Genomic DNA, 26,170 nt, shown 5'->3' with positions numbered 1-26,170 from the left:
CCTAACCTTACCCGTATCCACCTCAATATCAGCAAAAGTGTTTTTCAATACAATATGAACACAATAAGTACATTGTACTTATTTTTTGATGTAAGTACATGGTAGTTAAGGCCACTTAATATAAAGTGGGACCAAGTTTTCAATTCAACAGAAAATCCAATTGATTTGTGTGTGTGTTTAATAAAATTGTCCGTTTATCATTCACACAAATAGCTGCACCAACATATATCCATATATGTGTCATTTTGAATCCTAGGCAACTTCCAAAGGACAAAAAATAAATGTTATGTTACACGATTATTGTATTTAGGTACAAAATTCATCGCCTTTCGGTGAATTTCATCAGTTTGAAGCCAAAATATGTCAAATCAAGTAAAAATTATCTGTTTAGCGTTTTTTTTTCAATACACATTGCTTCAAAGTAGCTTTATAGAAAATCATGATAGTGAAGTCAGCATAAAACATCTCAGTTACGTATGTAATCCTCATTCTATGAAGGAAGGAACAGAGTTATGTCAGAACCGAACTGACGAATTGGGATCTCAACAGAGGATCATGATGATCAGGTCATGCTTACCCTCGGATTTACACTCTACTGCGTTTGATGTGCGGCAATAGCGGCAACATACACTTTCAGGGTGGAGGGAGACAGCCTTCACTCCAGCCCTTCCTCCAGAAAAGAAAGCACAGCTCTAACCAAGCATTTTCAGTTTTCTTCTCGGTGAGAAGGACATCACTTGATGGAACAGGTTCCCCTTAAAGGCGTAAGCGTGCCTCATACAGGGCACTCTTGCCGAAGTGATAGTGTCTACCACCGCATGGGGTAGATCACCTAAGTCCTCTGCATCGCATTCAGAGACTAGACATGGAGATTCCAGAGGTCTGGACGCGGGTGCCATAGGGTGCCCCGTCTTTAAGAAAGCGGGTGCTTCCTCAGAGGAATGCACCAGCGAGGGGCTGTCGCGAGGATCATGAGTTCTGGAAACCAGGTCTGGTTGGGGCACAACTAGCAATACCTGCTCCTCGTCCTCCCTGACTTTGCACAGTGTCTGTGCGAGTAGGCTCACTGCGGGAAACGCATACTTGCGACAAGAGTCCCATCGGTCAGGGAGTAAAACAACTGGCAGTGGGACACCAGGTCTACTTGTGTGGCTCCAAAGCATCTCCAGATCAGCTGGGGATGGAGTCTCCATTCTCCCTGAAACATGAGAGCTCATCGGCTCAGCACTGGTGAACCGTCACTGGTGCCCACTCAAAAAAAAGCGAAGTGCACTCATATAGCTATAGAAAAAAAAACATTTTGGATATATAAATGAGCAAAATCTTTGTGCAGGTTCTCTTCTGGGGCCTGAGGGACTTGAAGCGGGTGAACCTGGCTCAAGTTGACCGTCCCCGCGTGGACATCGAGTGTGCAGGGAAAGGCATTCAGTCAGCGCTCATTCAGAACTACAAGAAAAATCCCAACTTCAGCACTCTGGTTAAGTGGTTTGAAGTGGTGAGTTTTCACAGTTTTATATCTCGGGATTTTCATGATGATGTTGATTGCACTACAAACATTTGATAACGTTGATGATTTTTCCCTAGGACCTGCCTGAGAACGAGCTTCTCCATCCCCCCTCTGAACATTCGGGTGGTGGACTGCCGGGCGTTTGGCCGTTACACGCTGGTCGGCTCTCATGCCGTCACATCTCTACGCAAATTCATTTACAGGCCGGCGGACAAGAGTGTCAATAGCTGGTCTGCTATGGGTGTGTGTGCAAGGCTGAGATGAAAGCTGTTAAATATGCATCTTTAGTTGAAAAGCTTATAGCATCCATGGCATAGATGTGAGCCTTCGTCTAAGAGCATTTAAACAATAATACATTTAGATTTAGTAACTTCTGTAATCCACTACAATCCAGAATATGGACTGTGAGACATGTTAAGGCTGCAGATCCAAACTAAAATACACTGATAAATATGTGCCCATATTTAACAACTGAATATATACTAACAGTTACAAGTTTGGAATAATTAGGATTTTTTTGATGTTTTTAAATTAAGTCTCTTCTGCTCACCAAGGCTGCATTTATTTGATCAAAAATACAGTAACAATGGTAATATTGTGAAATATTACTACAATTTGAAAATAACTGTCTTCTATGTGATATTCCTGTGATCAAAGCTGAATTTTCAGCATCATTACTCCAGTCTTCAGTGTCACATGATCCTTCAGAAATCATTCTAATATGATGATTTGATGCTCAAGAAACATTTATGATTATTATCAATGTTTTTCTGCTTCATATTTTTGTGGAAACTGTGATACAATAACATTCAAAGTTTGGGGTAATTAAGAAAAAAAATAATTTCAATATATTTCAAATAAATGTTGTTTTGAATCCTGAAAAAATATATATTTCACAATATTGCTGTATTTATTTAATGCATTTTTTATCAAATAAATGCAGCCTTGGTGAGCAGAACTTCTTTCAAAAATATATGTATATATATATATATATAGATAGATAGATAGATAGATAGATAGATAGATAGATAGATAATTATTCCAACCGTCTGACCAGTAGTGTATACTTTACTATTCCTTATTTCTCAGCTATACCAAGCACAACTAACATTGTTTTTCCTCTACAGAGGAGGTCGTGATCCACACAGAGCCAGAACCTGCCGTGAAGAAGATTGAGACAGTGGTCAAACTTGACTCAGTAGGAAACTTTACAAAATATGTCTATCAACTATCAGTCAAATATTTGGACACACATATAAATTTACTTTTTTTTTAAGGCGTTGGATTGAAGACTGAACAAAAGCAGCCAAGTTTGCAGTGATGCATATTTCTTCTTCACTATTGTTTATACCATCAAATAAGAGAGTTTTCATTTGTGTCACATGTTTTCATCACTACATCATGCAGACTATTTTTTTGTTTTTTTTGTTTTCATGACTGCACTATTAGATATTATAAACAATATGTAGTTGTTTCCAAACTTTTGGCTGGTAGGCTACTGTAAATCATATTCTTACATAATAGGGATTTAAAAAAAAAAATGTATTGTTTATATTTAAAAAGAGATTATGCTTTTGAACTTGTTCATTTTATTGAATCTGTTTCAGGCGTCTGATGCTGTGGTTAAAGTTGATATGGTATGTAAACAGATATCAGATGTGTTTCTTTCTTTCTTATTATTTTCAGTGCCTGTAACATCATAACAGCTAACAAAAATATATTCAAAGAACATTTTTCTAATGTTCCCATTAAGTTATAAAAACATTATTTCTGAAAACGTCCAGTTTTCATTTCCATTTTATCATTTTGCAAACATTATGTTAACGTTACTTTTGAATGTTCTCTGAACTTTCTGAAACAAGTAACATTTAAAAAATGTTAGAAGAACATTCAACTAAATGTTTTTGTGCAAATGTTTTGAGAACACAATTATTAAAGACCAGATAACTTTGAATGAACGTTTTATTAATGTTACTGGAAGAACGTTTGTTCATAACTGTGAGAGAACCTTTGCCACAACGTTATCCAGAGTTCTGAGAACATTCCCTGTTAGCTGGGAAAACATTAACATTTATAAATTCATTATTTTTGTGTGAAAAGGGCTTTTGAATTTTGTGTCTTGAACATTGTGACAGCCAGATGATGAGAAAGGTGGGAAAGGGAAAAAGAAGCGCAAGAAGGGTGAAGAGGTTGAAGAGGAGGAACTGGATGAAAGCATGCTGGACTGGTGGTCCAAATACTTTGCCTCGATTGAAACACTGAAAGAGGTGAGAGATATAGAAGAATGACATTATTTTACAGTTGGCAGAAGATGCCTTGAAATCCATAAAAATGCATGATTCAGTTTTTTTGAACTGAGAAAACTGTATACTATTTTATGAACGATTTAGATCATTAAAGCACAAGAAGCAGAAGCTGAAGAGAAGGAGGAGTTTGACTCTGGAGAGGGTGGAGGTAACTGAAGCAGTGTCACTGATTATATCTCTAACACAAGACACCTGTAGAAATCTAATAACTTCCATCAATCTGCACTGTATCAAGTTTTTTTCTTTTTTTCTTTTTTATTCCCTAATGGAACAGTTTATCGAACCTTTAGACAAAATATTAAAAAAAAAAGAAGTTGTGCAAAACTGTGCAAAAATATGCAATTCAGTGCAGATGCTGATATTAATATGTATAAAAAGTAAGATGAAATTCTGATACTTGATAGTCATGTGCCTCAACAAGTAAAGACATAACATAATGATACATTTTCAAATCATTAGTTAATGATTAATTAAAGCAGACAACTGAAAGTTGAAGTACATGGCTTCAACCAATTGTGGTAGTTAACACATTAAATTACACTATTAGTTAATAAAATATGTTATTAAGGAATTAATACATTATGACACATTTAATTAATAACAATTCATATATTACTTAATCTATTAATCATATAGAAACTTTATTAGTTGCTGATGCAGTAATCATTAATTAATGGTTTAGTTCTTCATGAGTCTTACATTAACACATGATTATCTGTGCATTAGTTAAGCATGAATTAATGCATATTAGTGCACCAGTATTGTAAAGTGTTACCAATATATTTATGCATAAGACAATTCATTATGTAAGACATATCTACAATGAAGAGGCAACTTCCATAAATTTTTTTTTTATTTTTTTTTTTATAATTCATATTTTTTTAGTACTGCCCAGATATGTTATTTGACAGATATTTACATATAATCCATACTTACTACATAAATAATCCTGTAAATAAAAGTTTGCATGCCCTCTGTTGAAAATCAATGCTTGTTTGTTCTCTTCTGTTCTTTACACTGGTGACCAAATATGTTCTTATTGCCTCTGATTTGAAAGGCACCAAGAAGAAGAGAGGAAAGGGAAACAAGAACAAAGCCATGCCTGGGGAGGGTGCACCAGAGAAGAAGAAGCACAAAATAGAAGAGCTGAAGGTACATTTGTTGTTAGGTCTTTAAAAACAAAAGTACATTTGAAAAGAGAAGGCAGAGGTGAAGTTGTTCACCTCTTTGGAGAGCAGATGGGTAGGGCCGTTCCAGTCCGATTTTTTTTTTTTAATTCAGATTCCAGGTTCTGGAATCTATGGGCTCGATTTCAAGAATCGATTCCTCACTGTTGTTTGTGATTCTTTTTTGCAATCAAAAGATTAGAGGAACATGTTTACATAATCTGGCCATGAACACAATATAGGAAGGTCATAGAAAGTAGCCTTCTCCTAATATGAAGGCTCACAAAAAAGAAGATAAACGATACACTTATTCAAGGATATGAATTTAATGCATGGATGGTGCAAGAACATAAAATCTTCTAAAGTCTAAAATGCATGTGCACAGTTCAGTTTAATGATAAAGACATCTATTATGTCTTCATGTAGTCTGAGCGACATTCAAAACCTTCAGTTATAAACCAGTTTCACCATGTAACACTAAATCGTTGAGTTTGTTTCCTCTTCAGGTGTACAACAGAGAGCTCGAATACGAGTATGACACCTTTGAAGATTGGCTTCACACCTTTAACCTGTATCGAGGGAAGTGTTCTGATGATGCTGATGTTGAGCAGAATGCAGCAGATGAAGACAGACTTATTGGCAAATTCAAGGTTTGTCATCACCATTGCCCAATGCCATCTTTTCATTGCTATTTTTCCATGTACAATTTAAACACATCTGCTGCTTTATTATTGCTACTGATTTCTACATGTTAGATTAATAGTAACTTAATCGAAACTATGAAATAACACAGAATGGAATTATGTAGTGACCAAATCTAATCAGAACAAATGTTTTATTTGAGCTTCATCAAAGTAACACTATAAAATATGGTCTCATTTTTTTTACATTATTGCATTAACATGAACCAACAATAAGCAATACATTCTTACAGCATTTTTTAACCTTTGTTCATGTTAGTTCACACTATTGTTAACAGATACAACTTTTGATCTTAAAAATGTATTAGTAAATGTTGAAATTAACATTAACTAAGATAAATAAATGCTGTAGAAATACAAAATATAAATAATGTTCATTGTTAATTACACTTACTAGGGATGTGCGCAATTTCTCTGCAATGACACTAATAATCGGTACTGTAAACAATAATCACAAAAACTACAAAAACTGAATCTGGCCCCAGATGATTTCAATTTCAACAATATGAATCTGTATATCAATGGTCTATGAACCGGGTGTCTTTTCCAGTTTGATAGAGTAAATGTCAGTCAAATTTTCATACGATTTGTAGTTCATTCAGTTCATTCTACCATACAAATAGCGTGACCCAAAGAGTGATCTGAAGCTCATCTCTGAGTTTATTTGCTGTGTTCACCTTAGGGCTCCATGTGTATCTACAAAGTCCCTGTATCAGATGAGGTGTACAGAGAAACGGGATTTGATTCCAACATGGGAATGTTCCAGAACATTCCACATAACGATCCGATTAACGTCCTCGTCCGGGTCTATGTCATCAGGGTATGTAGTACCACAGACCTCAGAGCAGTGCATTGAGTCTTTTTCTGTTTGGCCATTTGAACAATTGTAATGCCTTTGTCTCAGGCAACAGATCTGCATCCCGCAGACATCAACGGGAAGGCCGACCCATACATCGCCATCAAGCTCGGAAAGTCAGACATCAAGGACAAAGAGAATTACATCTCTAAACAACTCAACCCTGTGTTTGGAAAGTTAGTACTGTTGATTTAAAGTCTCCTCATTCATTATTAGATAACATTAAAGCTAACATCAACTGCCTTCAAACTCCCAGGTCATTTGATATTGAAGCGACACTCCCAATGGATTCTACCCTCACTGTGTCCATCTATGATTGGGATTTGGTGGGAACCGATGACCTGATTGGGGAGACGAAGATTGACTTGGAGAACCGTTACTACAGCAAACACAGGGCAATATGTGGTATCAGCTCCAGCTATGCAATGTATGCAATTCTTCTTTTAAACACATTGACACTTGGTGACTACTGATGGAGGTTGTGTTCAGAGGTGTTTTTATATTTTTGGTTTAAAGTGTAATTTTGTTGTGTTTTCGCCATTTTAATTAGTTTTTTTTTTTTTTTTTTTTTTTATAAAGTTCTATATTATTTTAGGGATGCACCAAAATTTTGCACCAAAATTTTGGACAAAACAGCTCTTTTCGGTTTTTGGCTAAACTAGTTTTGGAGGATGACACCGATGTTTGATTAGCACTTAATTAGGCATGTTTTGACTGTGTTCAGTGTCTATTTCGTGCTCACAATATGGATAAGCTACAACAGTTAAACATGTCAGCTGTTTGGACACTAGCTCTGGATTGATAATATTCATTTCTCGATTTTAATCTGTATTGATATGGTTTCTTAAACAGCTGTAGCGCCTCAGTTCAAGTGACAGCACGGATCATTACTACTAGTTACAGCACAAAATAAACATGGGTGAATATCAGAAACAATCAGCGTTTCAACTGGAGAAAGACCTCAGTAAAACAGCTTTGAGGCTAGACTGTCATTTAACATCACATTTACCTCAAGAAAGCTATTCAGTGTCCTTAAACGCATTAGCTAGCTGGAAAAAATAAGTCTAGAGAAGAGCATTTTGCTATGCTCTGTATTGATATCCAATTTCAATATATATAAATACTCAATGAAACTCAATTATACTGAAATAACTCTGTAATAAATCTTATAAATCACTTATAAACATTATTATGAATGGGGAAAATGTCATGATCTGAGGTAGCTAGAGGTAACAATATTACTTCAAAATAGGATGGATAAAACTTTTCCTACTGTTTTTCTTTTAGTCATGGCTATAATGTGTGGAGGGACCCATTGAAGCCAACGCAAATCCTTGCCAAACTCTGCAAAGATGGAAAAATGGATCCGCCCCAGTACGGCCCCGGAGGAAGAGTGAAAGTTGCGAACAGAGTTTACACAGGACCCACTGAACTCGAGGATGAAAATGGTATGTACGTTTTCACAAAGCATTTCGAAAGGGAACAAGTCTAATGGTGGTCATCTTGGTAAATTAGCAACAATCACCTTGTTCTGAATCACTGAGTTCCCATCGGAGAGCAGCACATCAGAACAAATGCACATACTTTTCTACGGCAGGACTGAAGAAACAGACGGACGAGCACCTGGCTCTTGCTGTACTAAACCGCTGGGAAGAAATTCCACGAATAGGCTGCAAGCTGGTTCCAGAGCACGTGGAGACAAGGTCTCTCCTGAATCCTGATAAACCTGGGATTGAGCAGGTCAGGAATAATGTCCCAAAAGCATCGCTGTCAGATAACGAAATGACGATAATGAACCGTTAGTGAATGTGAGTGCTTGTGATGTAGGGGAGAATTGAGATGTGGGTGGACATGTTCCCGAAGGATATGCCTGCACCAGGACCAGCTATTGATATTTCACCTAGGAAGCCAAAGAAGTAGGAAGCACTTGGTGAAAGTTTTTGGCCAAATACAGATGACTATTTTATACTCAAAATACGTTTTCGTCATTGACAGATTTGAGCTCAGGGTGATTGTGTGGAACACAGATGAAGTCGTTCTGGAGGACGATGACATTTTCACAGGGGAAAAATCGAGTGACATATTTGTTAGAGGGTACGGGATATTTTTCTCTTGTTTCTCTGAAAAAAATAAAAGAGCTGACTGTGACTTTTTATTCATAATTTTGACTTTATTTCTTGCTATTCTGACTTTTTTTTTCTCAAAATTGCGAGAAAAAAGTCTGAATTGTTAGGTATAAACTCACAATTACATTTTTTAATTGCAAGTTTTCAGCTCACAATTCTGACTTTACGTTTGAATTGTGAGAAAAAAAAATTATTGCAAGAAATAAAGAATTGTGAGATATAAACTCGCAATTCATAAAGCTAATTGTGAGCTTATACATAACATTTCAGACTTTTATCTCGAAATTCCAAATTTTTATCTTACTTTCTCACTTTATTTCATGCTATTCTAACCTTATTCTATAAAAGTCTGAATTGTTAGGTATAAACTCACAATTACATTTTTAATTGTGAGTTTATATCACGCGGAATCTGACAGAAAAATAAGTAAATTAAGTAAGTCAGAATTGCGAGATATAAACGTGCAATTAAAAAAGCTAATTGTGAGTTTATACCTACTAATTCAGACTCTCTTGCAATTCTGAGTTTGTATCTCAAAATTCTAACTTTTTTCTTGTAATCACCAGTTTATATCTTGTAATTCTGACTTTATTTATTGCAATTCTGAGCATTGTGAGATATAAACTCATAATTGCAAGAAAAAGTCTGAATTGTGTGAGATAAACTAGAATTTAAAAAGGTAATTGCGATTTCTTGCAATTCTGAATGTTTTCTCAATTCTCTGCATTTATTTGATGAAAAATGCAATAAAAACAGTAACATTGTGAAATATAAATGTCACGTGATTCTTCCGAAATATATATATAGCGTTTATGATCAGAAGGGTACCAACTAACTGTGCCATCACTATGCAACTTGTGACCAACAGATGGCTGAAAGGCCAACAAGAAGACAAGCAGGACACAGACGTCCACTATCACTCGCTGACCGGAGAGGGCAATTTCAACTGGCGCTTTGTTTATCCCTTCGACTACCTACAGGCCGAAGAGAAGATCGTCATCTCAAAGAAAGAGTCCATGTTTTCTTGGGATGAGACCGAGTATAAAATTCCTGCCCGACTGAATTTGCAAGTGTGGGATGCAGATCATTTCTCTGCAGATGACTTCTTGGGTGTGCTGTTGTGTTTTACTAATCTTTTTATATTCAGGCTCAGTCTTAATGGCCTTCATTTATATGGTCACATGTGTGTTTGCTTTTTGTTTCAGGTGCAATCGAACTTGACCTGAATCGATTTCCTCGAGGTGCAAAGACAGCGAAGCAGTGCTCCATTGACATGGTCCTTAATGAGCAAGATATGCCCATGGTCAACCTCTTCAAACAGAAGAGAATTAAAGGCTGGTGGCCGTTTGTGGCTCGAGATGAAAATGATGAGTTGGAAATTACAGTAAGTGACCTGCAAATAAAATGTCTGCACATAGACAGGTGGTGCTGGGGAGGAGGAGGATGAAAGTGATGTGAACACAGTGACACTAGTACTAGACAATTCAAATGCATGCAAGTTCATTGGCTGAAGGATCACTAATAACACGAAGCAGTTGGCTGGTAGATTTCACATGAAGTATGACTACTATATGTGAAATATTTCTTGTTGAAATTTTCCCCTTCCATGCTTTCAAATGCCAAATCTTACACTTCTGCATATTCAAACTCAATTGCATGATACACAACATTCTGAACAACAATGCAAATCATATGGACTACAGTAATTATACTTTTTGACATTTTTGGAGCTTAGTAGTAAAAATCATCTTTCAACTGTGCTTTGAACATTCTTCAGAGTATCTTGCTTTGTTTCAGTAAAAGAAAGAAAATCATACAAATTGTAAACGCTCATCTTTTTTGCATGATATTAACCTGTGAATGATACAATGTTACTCCTAAACCATCAGTGGGAACTGGCAGCATTTTTTGCTCAGCTCTGATGTCTAGTTTAATGGGTTTTTTATACCTTAAGGGAAAAGTAGAAGCAGAGCTTCACCTGCTGACAGGTGAGGAGGCAGAGAAGAGTCCTGTTGGCGAAGGACGCAATGAACCAGAGCCTCTAGAGAAACCAAAGTAAGATCAGCATTTACACCAACTTTTACATCTACATCTACAATATTTCAGTCATTTGCCACTGACAATTTTTCACTTTCACTAGTCTAAAAACTTTTTGTTTGTTGAACTACACATTATACATCACTTTATATTTATAATGCTGAAATATTCTATCATACAATTTTTTAAAAGAGATTTTTTACAACATCCCCAACCCCCAGAAAAACAGTCATTATAGTTTGTCAATTGCAAAGGTTTGAAGGGTTTTGACTTATATTGATGAGCTAAAACATTATGTATGACCAGTCACAGGTGAAGCAAATATCGTTGATCATCTTCTAACAGGGCCACATATTAAGGTCTGGTTAGATTAGATGGTCAGCAGACAATCAGTTCTTGTAATCAACGTGTTGGATGCAGGAGAAATGTGCCGGAATCAAGATCTGAATGACTTTGACAAGAGCCAATTTGTTATGGCAAGGTTACTGGGCCAGAAACGGCAAGACTTGTGTGTTGCTCCTGGTCAGTGGTGAGAATTTACTAACAGTGTCCAAGGAGGGACAAACCACAAACCACCAATCATCATTGATGCATGAGGCCACAAAGGCTATCCCGTCTGGTCCGAGCCAACAGAAGGTCTACTGTGGCACAAGTCACACAATATTTTAATGATGGTTATAGGAGGAATGTGTCACAACGATCAGAGTGCCTATGATGACCCGGTCCACCGTTGACAGCACCTACAATGGGCATGAGCGTTGGAACTGGACCTTGGAGCAGTGGAAGAAGGTCGCCTGGTCCGAAGAGTCCCATTCTCTTTTTCATCACATGGACGGTCGTGTGTGTGTGCTGCATTTAGCTGGGGAAGTGATGCACCAGGATGCACTGTGGGATGATGACAAGCCGGTGGAGGGAGTGTGATGCTCTGGCCAATGTTCTGCTGGGAACCCTGGGTCCGGGCATGTGTCACCAACCTAAACATTGTTGCAGACCTGGTACACCTTTCATGACAGTGGTGCTCCCTGGTGGAATCCTTTCATCACGATAATGCACCCTCCCACACTGCACTCATTGTTTAGGAATGGTTTGAGGAAAATGAAGAGATCAAGTTGTTGCCCTGGCCTCCAAATTCCCCAGATCTCAATCCATCTGTGGGATGTGCTGGACCTACAAATTCTTCACCTCACAACCTACAGGAATTGAAGGATCTGCTGCTCATGTCTTGGTGCCAGAAACCACAGGACACCTTCAGGGTTCTGGTAGAGTCTAGGCCTCGTGAGTCGGCAGTGTTTTGGCAGCACACGGAGGACCAACAGCATTTTAGGCAGGTGGACATAATGTTTTGGCTCATCTGTGTATATGTTAGATTAATGTTTTCCTGTTATTAGCATGCATCATCATCACGTCGCATGAGCAGCTATGGCTAGTAGCACCGATCTCGTCATGCGAAATGAATGACCACGGCCAATGGCAAGGTTCCATTCATTTAGGAGGGAGGAGATGGATCTGTCCCCAATCTGATGAGGGTGACCAGGTGGTCTGCTTCAGCTGGTGGGAGCATGTCTTTTCAGTGTGGCGGGCAACAGTGCTGGCTAGGTCGCCATGGGCAGGAGTATGACTTTCAGGCCGGGCCACATCCAAACAGAGCCATGTGGCGACAAGTAATTATGTCTGTGAATTTTGACAGATCGGTGTGTAGGGTGACAGCCGCATTTGTCTTAAGGTCAAACCAGCGAACACAATTTGATGTTGGCAGCACATATGAAATGACTGTAGTCTTCTGGCATCTTGCAATTGAAGAGTCCAAGTCTCTGAACCGTACAGAAGGATTGGCAACATGCAGGTAGAATAGAACTGGAGTTTTGTACTAAGCTGGGTCCTCTGTTGACACCAAAGGTTCTGAAAAGACCTCATTGCTGAAGCACCCAGACTGATTCGACGTGCAGCCTTGCACCTTCCATCTGATTTTTGTACACTACCTATATACATGAACTGTGTGACATTTTTTCACCTGCTGACCCCAGACAGTGGTATTCCCAATATTGGATTCACTGCCCAAGCTCTGCAGTTTGGATTTTTGCCATGACATGTGTAGGCCCAGGTGGGAAGCCTTTCGCTTGAGATGCTCAAGAGATGTTGCCAGTTTTGATGCAGACTCATCTAGCAACAAGACATCATCTGCATAGTCTAGGTCAGTGAAGTCATGTTCTGGTAGCTTAACAACCTTCCATGATGCTATTCGCTCAAGGATCCAATCCATGGCTCTGCAGAAAAGTGCTGGAGCCAGAACACAGCCCTGCCTGACTCCAGAGGTGGTTGTGATTTCCTCAGAAAGTGAGCCGTTAACCCTCACTCTAGCAGTAGTGCCTGAATGGAGGTCCTTGAGATCTAGCAGGAAAGTTGGTATACCGATGCCCCAGTGCGCTCCACGGTGCTTGACGATCCACAGTTACCTGCTGCCTTAAAATTGACATAGGCTACTATGAGAGGATGGATGAACTTGTGGTGTATTTCTGATAGAAACGAGGATAACGTCTGTTGTAGATCTGCTTGAAGTAAAACCTGATTGTTGAGGGTAGCGCTGAGACACAAGAATCCTTGCTAACAGGACGTGAGCTTTCCCGGAACTGACAAAAGTGTGATGGGTCTATAACAGAAACATTCATTCCTTGGCCCCTTACCCTTGTTCAGAGCCACAATAATTCCTTCTTTCCACTTAGCAGGAATATGCTCAGAAGACCACACCTGCAAAAACAGTTTTTTTGGAGAGAGTTGATGCCGCATTTCAGTCGTTCTGGTGGAATTCCGTCTGAATCGGATTCAGTGGTCAAATCGAAACAACGGTATAGCTGGTGGGTGATTGGGTGCATTTGAGAAGTATTCCCGCCATTGATGCAGGATATCGGATTGACTACAGCATATTGAGCCAACTGCTTTAAGGATCGAGGTGGTGCCTTGAGTCCCATATGAACCCTGTATCTTGCTGATGTTCCTGTATGCTGCTTTTAAATAGTTCTGATGTAGCCCATCCTCTACTGTGAAGCATATTACCAGTCCCTAGCAAATGAGGCAGTGTTTTGCCTTGGCCCTAAAGATTCCCTGAAGCCACTCTGCCTTGTTACCGGCTAAACAGACTCAAACTTTCACATCAATTGTATCCATTGCTTCATGGGATAGCCACAGTTTCCGATGAGATCTTCTGTAGCTAATGATGTCTTTGGCAACTCTGCGGATATGAAATGACTGTAGTCTTCTGGCATCTTGCAATTGAAGAATCCAAGTCTCGGAACCGTACAGAAGGATTGGCAACATGCAGGTAGAATAGAACTGGAGTTTTGTACTAAGCTGGGTCCTCTGTTGACACCAAAGGTTCCGAAAAGACCTCATTGCTGAAGCAGCCAGACTGATTCGACGTGCAGCCTTGCACCTTCCATCTGATTTTTGTACACTACCTATATACATGAATTGCATGACATTTTCCACCTGCTGACCCCAGACAGTGGTATTCCCAATATTGGATCCACTGCCCAAGCTCTACAGTTTGTTTTTTTGCCATGACATGTGTAGGCCCAGGCGGGAAGCCTTTCGCTTGAGATGCTCAAGAGATGTTGCCAGTTTTGATGCAGACTCATCTAGCAACAAGACATCATCTGCATAGTCTAGGTCAGTGAAGTCATGTTCTGGTAGCTTAACAACCTTCCGTGATGCTATTCGCTCAAGGATCCAATCCATGGCTCTGCAGAAAAGTGCTGGAGTCAGAACACAGCCCTGCCTGACTCCAGAGTTTGTTGTGATTTCCTCAGAAAGTGAGCCGTTAACCCTCACTCTGGCAGTAGTACCTTAATGGAGGTCCTTGAGATCTAGCAGGAAAGTTGGTATACCGATGCCCCAGTGTGCTCCACGGTGCTTGATGATCCACAGAGTGACCTGCTGCCTTAAAACTGACATAGGCTACTATGAGTGGATGGATGAACTTGCGGTGTATTTCTGATAGAAACAAGGATAACATCTGTTGTAGATCTGCTTGAAGTAAAACCTGATTGTTGAAGGCAGCGTTGAGACACAAGAATCCTTGCTAACAGGACGTGAGCTTTCCTGGAACTGACAAAAATGTGATGGGTCTATAACAGAAACATTCATTCCTTGGCCCCTTACCCTTGTACAGAGCCACAATAATTCCTTCTTTCCACTGAGCAGGAACATGCTCAGAAGACCACACCCCCAAAAACAGTTTTTTGGAGAGAGTTGATGCCGCATTTCAGTCGTTCTGGTGGAATTCCGTCTGGGCCGGCAGCACAGCCATGATGCAGCCTTTGAATAACTGCGTGGACCTCGTCTAATGATAGAGCGTGAGGTGATATATTTGAATCATCGAGAGCTGAATCGAATTCAGTGGTCAAATCGAAACAATGGTATAGCTGGTGGGTAACTGGGTGCATTTGAGAAGTACTCCCGCCATCGATGCAGGATATCGGATTGACTAGAGCATATTGAGCCATCTGCTTTAAGGATCAAGGTGGTGCCTTGAGTCTCATGTGAAACCTGTATCTTGCTGATGTTCCTGTATGCTGCCTTTAAATTGTTCTGATGTAGCCCATCCTCTACTGTGAAGCATATTACCAGTCCCAAGCAAATGAGGCAGTATTTTGCCTTGGCCCTAAAGACACCCTGGAGCCACTCTGCCTTGTCACCGGCTAAATGAACTCGAGCTTTCGCATCAGTTGTATCCATTGCTTCATGGGATAGCCACGGTTTCCGATGAGATGTTTGTAGCCAATGATGTCTTTGGCAACTCTGCGGATAGTATCACTGATTGTTGCCCATGCAATCTCAACATCCTCTGATAGGTCATCCAGCACTAAGAAATTATCCTTGATGGTGACATTATAGCGCTGGGCCATCTCGAGCTTGTCTGTCAACATCTGCACACTGAATGTGTGGATATTTCGTCTTCGAAACACAACCCAGTGGCCTTTATGCCCTCGGAGGAACATAGAGAAAGAAGACGGCCTGAATTGTCATTTGAAGGACCCGGCAGTCCATGGCCCTGGGTTTGCATTCATGTCGCCAAGAATGAGCAGTTCGTCCTGTTTTGGCAATGACTGTATTGTGGAAGCCAGCTGATGGTAGAAACTGTCCTTTGCCATGGCATCAGCATCCTCTGTTGGGGTGTAGGCAACTATAAGTGAGAGTTGTCCCTGCCGATGGAGAAGCTGTGTATACAGGAGTCCCGCAGGACTAATGCCACTACCTTTGTGTGATCAATGCCGCACGAGAGCAGTATGGTAGCACCATTGACCATTCGCTGCTCATGGCCTGACAGCCACGCCTTGGTAATACCGGCTGTGACAATGTTGTACTTAGCCAGTTCATTGACAAGTGCCACCTGGTAACCAGACAGTTCAGGGTGATGATGTTCCAGGTCGCAATGTGGGTAACTGATTGCAAATTGACTTTTGGAGCTCTCTGCTCAACCTTCATCCGAGAACTGCCATCCCAAGAAGGACTTGAGACGGTCCTCTTCATAAAGGTGCGATCTTGCAGTATTGATTAAAGAGTACAATAAATCTAATAAATAAATAAACAAATAAATAATAAATAAATAGAAAAATATGGCTTTGCATATTCTGATTTAAAGGTAATCTCTCCTGTCATTAATACCTTCAAGAAAATGAATGATACTCCACCTTACAAACAAAATTAGAATCATACCCCTTTCAGGTTTCAAATGATAGATCCCATTTTCTTTAATTTGTCACAAAATCTCTAAAACATGCTGTTTTTAAGAAAAATCTGTCTCCCCAGATATCAGCCTGCTACGAAGTTTGAAGCATTTGATTATGATGTACTTTAAAACCGTTACCTAACCCTAACCCTAACCCTAACCTTCTACCCAGAAACTTTGAGAAGCAGCTGCCAATTTAATTAAATTCACTTTACATTCCAGTTTATTTGTAAACCGGATTCTTAAATGGGAGGTAAGTTTATACAGGAATCTGGGGCCTCATGTATAAAACGCTGCGCAGAAACTGTCCTAAATTTGATCTTACAATAATTTCTCTGACATGCATACATGTAATTCATAGAATGAACGTACACACAGAAAATTAGCATACGCCTCCCTTTTTAGATGTGAAATCTATAAATCTATAAATGATCTTGAACTTGCGCGCAGCTGAATGGTTTCAGTTCTCTGCGTTTTAAACGATACATAATTAATATCATTTACATATAAAAGATCACCAGTCATTGTCCAAATCCTTGGCGAGCTGCAAGAATAGCTTAGATTTCCAAAAACCTGCAGCAATCTGACCAGGAAAAGTGTGTACGTCTGCTCAGACCCTGACGTGGCTCTAAGCACTTTTCCACGTCAAAGACCGTTTTTATAAATATGAGCGTTGGCGTTGATTTAAGTGTACACACACTCTAAGATCAAATCTGTGCGTACACACGCTTTATAAATGAGGACCCTGGTTACTATATAATGTGTCTTGTGATCAGAACAGACATGGAATCTCTCATATGTTAAGATTTGGATTATTTTTGTTTTGTGAGTTAGCAAAAGAGTTTTATTGGCAGTCAGCATAATGACAATTTTTTTTTAAAGCTAATATGTGCTTGTTTTCAATTTTTATATCCATTGACAAGGCTTTCAATAAATTTTGGGCTAGAGGGTAAAATGGACAAATATCTGAATATTTATCAAATGACACTAAACGTGTGGACAGTGTTAACTGTCTGTGCATCATAAATATTATATAATATATAAAAATATCTTGAAATATATCACTGCCATTGTTTCGACTCAAGATTCACACCAATAATGTTTTTTTAAAGGCACATTTATAAAAGCTACTTAAATGTCTTGATTGAACAAAGGCCTAATCCTGTGAAACCCTGTCTGTGAAACTAGGCCTTGATGTACTTAAATCACTTTAAGTAAATTAAACATTTCAAGGGGAGCTGTCTGTGTTGATAAACCATTTGGTTATGCTATTTACAGAAACATTATAATAATAGAAATAATAAATCCCCCATTAAACATGTCTGAATAAGTTGAGAATAAATCCCAACGCGTAATGACAGCTAAAGTTCGCCCTCTGCTGTGCCGCAGACTTTTACCATGAGTTTTTCTTTGTCCCACCAGCCGTCCTGACACAACCTTCCTGTGGTTCCTTAGCCCTCTAAAGGCAATCCGCCATCTCGTCTGCAACCAATACAAGTGGCTGGTCATCAAAATTGTGTTGGCGCTGTTGATATTAGCAATGGTGGGCTTGTTTCTGTACAGTATGCCAGGTTACATGGTGAAAAAGCTTCTAGGTGCTTAAAAAGCTTTCCCAATGCCTGCAGTATTTGATATAATTTCAATGTTATTTCACATGGAATTATGTATTTGTTTGTTGAAGTCATTTGTTAAAAATCATTACTGCTTTAATGGGCAAAGCCCAACTGAGAACAAAGTTCATCAAACTCTTTTTGAAGACTTTTTTGGGAAACACTATAAAAGCATTTGCAGTTTTGGCTTTTCAAATTTTAAGTGTTCCTTTCCAACCATAGTTGTTAGCTGTTTGTGTTTCAAAAAACATTTGACTGCATAGCCAATGCTGATGTAAAATGTTTTTTTTGTTGTTTTGTTTTTTATATCAGTTCGTTCGTTTCTGGGGTTATCAGATTGTTGGAAGTTATTTCTTCACTGAAAGATGTGCTTTTGTGTGCTTTGGCTGCTACTAATAAATCAACAATAAAAAAATTTAAAAACTAAACGTGCATTTTATTTATTAACAGTGAAAATCTTGCCACTTTTCATACTACATTTTCTGCACCTATACTCAAACTAATCCAATCGTGAATATTTTGCAATAAACAGGCACATTTAAAATCCATTTGTAAGCATAAATTGAACAGCCATCCTTGTTTTCCATTTGAGATTCACTACTTTTTTTTGTTTTGTTGAACAGCTACTCAAACACTTGAGCCCATGCATGAGCACTAATGTGCACTATTACACACGAAGGCATTTTAATTATTGCTTTGAACCTGCCAAAAGTGCATGCCATCAGTGAGACGTAAAAATTGCCTATGTCCACAATATTTAAAAGCATGTTCAATGGTTTTGTCCCACCAGCCGCCCTGACATTGCATTGCTGTGGTTCCTTAGCCCGCTAAAGGCCATCCGCCATCTCATCTGCAACCAATACAAGTGGCTGGTCATCAAAATTGTGTTGGCGCTGTTGATATTAGCAATGCTGGGCTTGTTTCTGTACAATATGCCAGGTTACATGGTGAAAAAGCTTCTAGGTGCTTGAAAAGCTTTCTCAATGCCTGCAATATATGATATTACTTCAGTGTTATTTCACCTGGAATGATGTATTTGTTTGTTGAAGTATATATAGGGTGAATTCAGGTTGATTGGGGCACTTTTTCCAAGTCATCTCAATGGCAAAATGTGTCCCAATCACCCTGAATTCACCCTACTTATTTTGTTAAAAATCATTACTGCATTAATGGGCAAAGGCCAACTAAGAACAATGTTAATACATTTTTGGGAAACGCTATATTTGCAGTTTTGGCTTTTCAAATTTTAAGTGTTACTTTCCAAACATAGCCGTTAGCTGTTTGTGTTTCAGAAAACATACACAATCTAAAAACATGTCTCATTTCTCTGCATTTCCAATGCTGATGTAAAATGTTTTTTTGTTTTTTTTTAAATATCAATTCATTTGTTTCTGGGGTTATCAGATTGTTGGAAGTTATTTCTTCACTGAAAGATGTGTTATTGTGTGCTTTGGCTGCTACTAATAAATCAATAATAAAAAACGAAACGTGCACTTTATTTATTAACAGCTGGCGAAAATCTTTTCATGCTACATTTTCTGCATCTATTGGAGAACCAGTCCAATCATGAATCATCTGAGCGCAATTCCTGTCTATTCAATATTTTGCAATAAACAGGCACATTTAAAATCCATTTGTAAGCATAAATTGAACAGCCATCTTTGTTCTTCATTAGTGATTCAACACTCGAGTTCTAGGCGGTTTCATTGAACAGCTACTCTTGAACACTCGAGCCCATGCATGAGCACTAATGTGCACTATTACACATGAAGGCATTTTAATTATTGCTTTGAACCTGCCAATAGTGCATGCCATCAGTGAGACAAACATGTAAAAATTGTCAATGTTCACAATTTTTAAAAGCTTGTTCAATGGTTTTGTCCCACCAGCCGCCCTGACATTGCAATGCTGTGGTTCCTTAGCCCACTAAAGGCCATCCGCCATCTCGTCTGCAACCAATACAAGTGGCTGGTCATCAAAATTGTGTTGGCGCTGTTGCTTCTGGCCATTGTGGCACTGTTCCTCTACAGTATGCCTGGCTATATGGTCAAGAAACTCCTGGGTGTCTAAGTGGAGAAAACAGATTCATTTAGTAGCTTAATGGAATAAATAACTCACCCAAAAATGAAAACCATCCCATAATTTACTCACCATCCTAGATGCATATGACTTTATTCTTCCTGATGAACACAATCTGAGATACATTAAAATACATTATCCTGGCTCTTTCAAGCTTTCAAATGGGAGTGAATGGTGCCATTTTTTGGAAGCCTAAAAAAAAGCATGTATAGCTGTTACCAGAAGCTAGTGATTATAGTCTATAAAGTTATAAATATGGATATATTTTTCTTATATAAATGCATCGCTTCAGAAGACCTTTATTAACTCCAATTGCGTTTGGCAGAAAGAAGAAAGTCATATACACCTAGAATGGCTTGAGGTTCAGTAAATCATGGGATCATTTTCATTTTTGGGTGAACTATCCCTTTAATCTCTTCTACATCATACGTTTGAAATGCATTAATTGAAACATGATTTGTATGTCTGCATTCGGCAAAATAAAGACATCAGTTAACAGTCTTCAGTCTTTATTGGCACATTGCGTTCATTGTTTTAGGTTGGGGTGAGTTTGTCTTATTTTCAGTGGAGAAACTTTATCATACACAACTCACATAAGTTTGTTACAAAATTGCCAAAGCAATCCAGTTTGTAACAATAAAAAATAGATGTTACTACCATTAATGAATAGGTGAATAAAGTAAAATTTTAAACAATGTATTTATTTTATTTTGTATAAGCTTAACTGTATCACTGTAAACTTCCCTAAATCTGTCCTAAAATCCCCCTCTGGTGAAAATCAAGTTTTTAATGTTGTTTAAATGTCTTTGGGGTGTTTTTAATATGCTATCACAAACTACCTTGTAACCAATCACGTAAACATGCCGGCGGACATTAGCATATCATTGACTATGCCATGAGGCAGGGGAGTCTCGAGAGAAGCCAGGTATATTTTTCTGTTGATCTGAAAAATCGTGTACATTTAGCAACATAGCGGGTGAATTACGCATATGATGTATATATTACGATGTTATGATGAACTTTCTCCACTGATGTTTTAAGTTTTTCTAAGGATACTGATTTGTAGAAGACAGACTGAGATGGCAAACAGGAACATGGTTTGTGTAACATTAGCAACACATTATTAGCTGTTTGATGACGTAGTCAGGCAAAAGGCTAATAAATATTAAAGTTATGTGTCCGATGTTGTAAATACCACTGTGCAGCATTTACTACAGTAAAGTTGAGTGAGTGGATCAGGTATAGAGGGTATGCATTGACATCACTTTCCTGCTGGAACACACTCCCTCAGCCGGACCGAGAGGCAAGAGCTGCTGCATGACTGGATTTAATAGGGGAAACTGCGAAAACGCAAGTAAAACAAGTGATTACGCTAAAGGTTGGACTTGAAAATGTTCCTTACAACTTGTCAAAGAAACCTAATCCATGGATATTGACATGCAGCCAGGAATCGTGTTTCCTGACATTTATGTGTGCCCGATTTTGACACCGGGGAAACAAAGCAAATTTGCCTTTTAACCAATTCATATAAATACAATATAGGTAGGTCTAAACTGGATGATCACTTATATCAGTGTTATACTGTATACAGTCCTAAAAATTGTATAGTTTTTGTCACTATTTAAAAAAAAAAAAAAAAAAAACATTTATATGCAGAATATAAAATGTTATACAGTGTATTGACAACTAATCAATTAAATGTTTACCAATACAATATATATAGGGTATGATTTTACCCCAAAATCCAACATTTTGACAAAATGATAACTGCAAATCCATGTTTCGCTGCTTGGAGTCCAGTTGTTTCTGTGAATTGCAGCGATCCATTTGCTTCTTTTTTCTGTAGCTTTCAGCAGTCTGTAAAAATATACCTCAGATTTCTGGTGCACATATTGATGCATATGAACAAAAGAATCATGTTAGAGGGTTGCAAAATTTAGTAGAGTTACTGTGAACTACCTACTTATAACAAACACACAAGGCAACTTACACTCATTGGTGGGCATGTACTGCCGACTGTGGCACCAGATGTCGGCGCCACGAGACGGGAGGATGAAGGCCGGGATGGGAGATAGTTGGTTCGGCCCCATTCACCAATAACAGTGGATTATCAGTGAATCCCAGCAGTCTCTGATTAAAGTTTGTAAAACTATTCAGTTAAACTATCATTGCAGAGGTGGGTGTTGGTGGTGATTGTCAGCTCCCCATCAAGATGGTCTCTTCACAAAATTAATTCACCTCTTCTTCATATCGTTTTTAAATAAGGAGACCAAGCGGTTTTGTTTATTGTCGGAACCAGGTAATATGCATTTGCGTGACGAAGGCATAGCTATTAGGGATGTCCCGATCACGTTTTTTTGCCCTCGAGTCCAAGTCATTTGATTTTGAGTATCTACCAATACCGAGTCCCGATCCGATACTGCTATAATACATAAAAAAAGAATAAAGAAGAGCGAAAAAACAGATCCAGGATCCAGGAACAGTGCTTTTCAGGTTTTTCAGGTATAACAGTAGTTTTCACGTACAGAAAATGGATAAAGTAATCAAATATAAAATATCACTGCATATTATCTTTACTGTATAAAATAAAGATTAATCATTATTGAAGTTACAAAAACTATTCAGTCAAGAGCAGTGAGTGATTTCTTTGTTATTTGTTGTTTGATTTAACATTAAAAACAGGCAGCAGGAATAGTTTTTTTTCCCTATAAGACATGCACGATCCAGTACATATACTGTTACACATGCGCTGTCTTTCTCGACTGTTATACGTTCACTTAAGACATAACCGACTATGTTTGCTAGGATACTTGCTAAGATGGGCATGTTGACATAATTTTTGTATGAATTTGTCCGCTGAAGCGCAAGACTTGAAAGAGAACTCAGTATTTGCGCGCTGACTGAAATAAGCGTGTGCGCGCTTCGGATGAGCGCACACAAATCTTCTCACAGCGCGCGCGAGTTCTCTTTCGCGTTTTGTTCTTGAAGGTTTAAATCAGCAAGGCTTAAATGAGTTAGTTTAAACACAGATAGCAGCGTGTGCTGTTCAGGTCTCACCTGCGCTCGTGCTATCAATGGCGATGACGGCGTAAATGACTGGACATTAGAGCAGACGGCACTCGCAGTTAACAGTTTACAAAGAGTAACTGTTTTGTCCACGCTTTCTGATTATTGTTGTTGTAACGTTTTGCGCATCCATCGACTGAAACATACATTATCTGAACCCTGTCTGTCTGTTTTCCACGTTGCTATTTTAAACAAACCATATTAACCAATAGATGCGTCGTCATTCGAGATGGACCGCGGTGCAAGTGCGTACCGAACCGTAAGTGGAGAACCGTACGGTTCGATTTTTTACAGAGAACCGTTGCACCCCTAATACATATATATATCCGAGTCCTGATTAGGAGGTAACGTCCGATTCCGATCGAGTCTGAAACCACGTGATCGGGCCCGATTTCCGATCGCGTGATCGGATCTGGACATCCCTAATAGCTATATCTAGCAAAATGTAGTCTGTAGTAACTAACAGTAATGAACTGGCAATTGAGTGGGTAGTTATTATGGTGTTAGGGGCGGGGCCATGCTCTGTGGCTCCAGTGCATCCTCAAGCCACCATTTTTGCCCCGCACAAACATTCCTGAACACAGAATTGGTGAAAAACAATAGATTACTATTGTAAACCCAGTTTCCTGAAACATCGAGTGGAGAGATCCACTTATGGGAAGGGCATCCTTACCCGACCTCTGCAGAAGCATCCAATTGCACCAAGTCTGGATAGACAGACAGAAGCACGCAACCAATGCCAGGTAAGGCCCCACCCCCTTACCTGAGAGCATATAAGGCCTGCACACGCTGCTATTCTGCAGTAAGTATATTCGCTTCTCGTGCGGCAAGCGGGGCAAAGCTGTTGGATCTCTCCACTCGATGTTTCAGAGAACAAGGGTTACGACAGTAACCTATTGTTCTCTTTCACCATCTCGTGTTCGAGATCCACCAATGGGAAAGACATGGACAGCTCCCTGATTGCCCAATACACTCACAGTGAGGTTCTGTAAGCCAGAGAAGGACGGTTGCCCCAAGGGGGCGGTGCCTGACATGCCCCATAATCATGCACCTGGCAGCACTGATGCACACACACGACTGCGGTGCACAGGCACGACATGAAACATGTATGAGGCCCACACATGTAAATAAACCCAACAACACATATATACACCCAGCCAGGAATGTAAATGCATGCTAGGTGACATGAATGTGCGTGGCCTGCCGGCCCATTCACCCCTTGATCCTTTATTACAATGTGTAAATGGGAAGGGAGAAAGGAAGATAACAAGGAGGGGCTATGAAGACCCCACCACCAAAACAGAATGCACTACCGAGGTTCTGGTGACATCTAGTAGGTAGTAGCGAACAAACGAGAAGCCCAGCTGGCAGCAGAGCAGATGTCCTGCAGTGACACTCCCCTGAATAAGGCCCAAGAGGCACCTAAGCCCCTTGTGGAATGAGCTCTGATGTTCCCTGGGGGCTGCACTCCCATCGATTCATATGCCACAGCCATAGCTTCCACAAGCCAATGTGAGAGGCGTTGCTTTGATATGGGACTTCCCTTGTGAGGGGCGCCAATGAAATAAAGAGCAGGTCGCTCTTCCGGAAAGCACTGGTTCTGGTCATACACCGTAATACATGAACAGCCTCTCGAACAAGCATTCAGCCTCTGATCATCCTTGGAGAAAAAGGTGGAGGGTGAAAAGCAGATGGCTCCAACACCTCCGATGTGAATGCAGGGAAGCACTCAGGCATAAAAGCCAGGTTAAAACCTTATCTCCACTAAGAGAGAATTTAGTGTACAAAGAATGAACCGAAAGTTCACTGACACGTTTAGCTGAAGCCAAGGCCAAGAGCAAACCATTCTTGAAGGACAGCAGCTTCAGGGAAATACTTCCCAGGTGCTCAAAAGGGTATTGAGACCGAGCCTCCAGCACCATGGAGAGGTCCCATTCAGGAACAGTTCTCCTGATGACTGGCAAAGAATGACGGGCACCCTTTTAATTGACAATGTAGCGCTGTTGCATTAAAGTGACAGTAGGACCAAAAAAAGCCTAGCCAGGCTCAACCTGCTCCAGCGATGTGCCGTTCTTCACTATTGGGGAGACCAGATAGATTTAACCTACAGTTCACATTCTCTTCACAGAGCCATAGAACGCCCACTAACTTGGACAGCTTGACAAGGTCATAAACAGAGACGATCTCCTAACGGAGAGCGCACGTCATTATCTCCAGCTGTTCACCCATGTCGACCAGGAGCTTGGTCTGGTAAGCGGAAAACGTGTCTGAGACGTTGAGGGCTCGTACTGCCAAGGCTGAGGCTTTATAAGAGGCCTGGTGGATGGACGCGGAAAGCAATCCATTTAGCCGAGGAGAACAGGCTTGGGAGGGGCGAACTGCCCACCTTGAGAGGGTCTGGGCCTTAATCTGTCTGGCGATAGAGGACTCGAAAGCATGGATCCGCAAGACCGTTTCAGAGGTCGAACAGGTCTCCCAGCAATGTTTCATGTGTTTAGTACATGCAGAGAGGATACAGAGGAAAACTATTTCTTGGGCCGGGAGGGGGTCCCAGGAGTTTTCCGTCATAGACATCCCGCTCTTGGTCAGAAGAACTTTGAAGGGCCGGCCATTTGATGTTAAGGCGAGCGGCCGCTGGCTCACAAAACTCAAAGATTACCGAAAGCAGCGAGAGCGTTCGTCTGAGGCATCATAGATGACAGGATGGCATCCTCATCTTCCGAGCTGTCGAGAAAGCCAGCATCGTCCTCGTCCCCGGCAGCCAGATGGCTCATCCATACACTGAGGTTCGACACCACATAAGAGGCCGCACCCCGGGAATCACCCGTGCGCGCACCTGCGTCGCCTTTTTTTCCCCCCATCAGAGTCGGACAGGCATAAATCAGAGCGCCAGGCCATGCTACAGTGCGCAGAGAAATCAATAGCCTCTTCGGCTTGTTTAAAGCCAATACATACCACAGTAAGGATGGAAATCCCTAGCGGCGAATAGGG

General features: G+C 39.9%; 1 protein-coding gene across 1 annotated transcript in view; it reads left to right on the top strand.

Moving 5' to 3' along the window:
- Window positions 1-18,616, top strand: part of LOC125268288 (otoferlin) — a 40,031-nt gene extending 21,415 nt beyond the window's left edge. The window contains 20 exon segments of the mRNA XM_048190356.1: window positions 1,334-1,495; window positions 1,585-1,611; window positions 1,613-1,748; window positions 2,635-2,705; window positions 3,115-3,144; window positions 3,643-3,774; window positions 3,898-3,961; window positions 4,871-4,965; window positions 5,486-5,629; window positions 6,363-6,500; window positions 6,585-6,712; window positions 6,793-6,963; window positions 7,824-7,984; window positions 8,134-8,276; window positions 8,364-8,452; window positions 8,532-8,630; window positions 9,531-9,772; window positions 9,868-10,046; window positions 10,617-10,717; window positions 17,847-18,616. Of these exon segments, the coding sequence (XP_048046313.1) occupies window positions 1,334-1,495; window positions 1,585-1,611; window positions 1,613-1,748; window positions 2,635-2,705; window positions 3,115-3,144; window positions 3,643-3,774; window positions 3,898-3,961; window positions 4,871-4,965; window positions 5,486-5,629; window positions 6,363-6,500; window positions 6,585-6,712; window positions 6,793-6,963; window positions 7,824-7,984; window positions 8,134-8,276; window positions 8,364-8,452; window positions 8,532-8,630; window positions 9,531-9,772; window positions 9,868-10,046; window positions 10,617-10,717; window positions 17,847-18,027 (2,493 nt within the window). The 3' untranslated portion in view covers window positions 18,028-18,616.
- Window positions 18,617-26,170: the final 7,554 nt, after the last annotated feature.

This window comes from Megalobrama amblycephala, linkage group LG5 (assembly GCF_018812025.1).
Source record: "Megalobrama amblycephala isolate DHTTF-2021 linkage group LG5, ASM1881202v1, whole genome shotgun sequence".
Lineage (NCBI taxonomy): Eukaryota > Metazoa > Chordata > Actinopteri > Cypriniformes > Xenocyprididae > Megalobrama > Megalobrama amblycephala.
The sequence above is the reverse complement of the archived record's forward strand: the minus strand, read 5'-3'. Positions and strand labels throughout refer to the sequence as shown.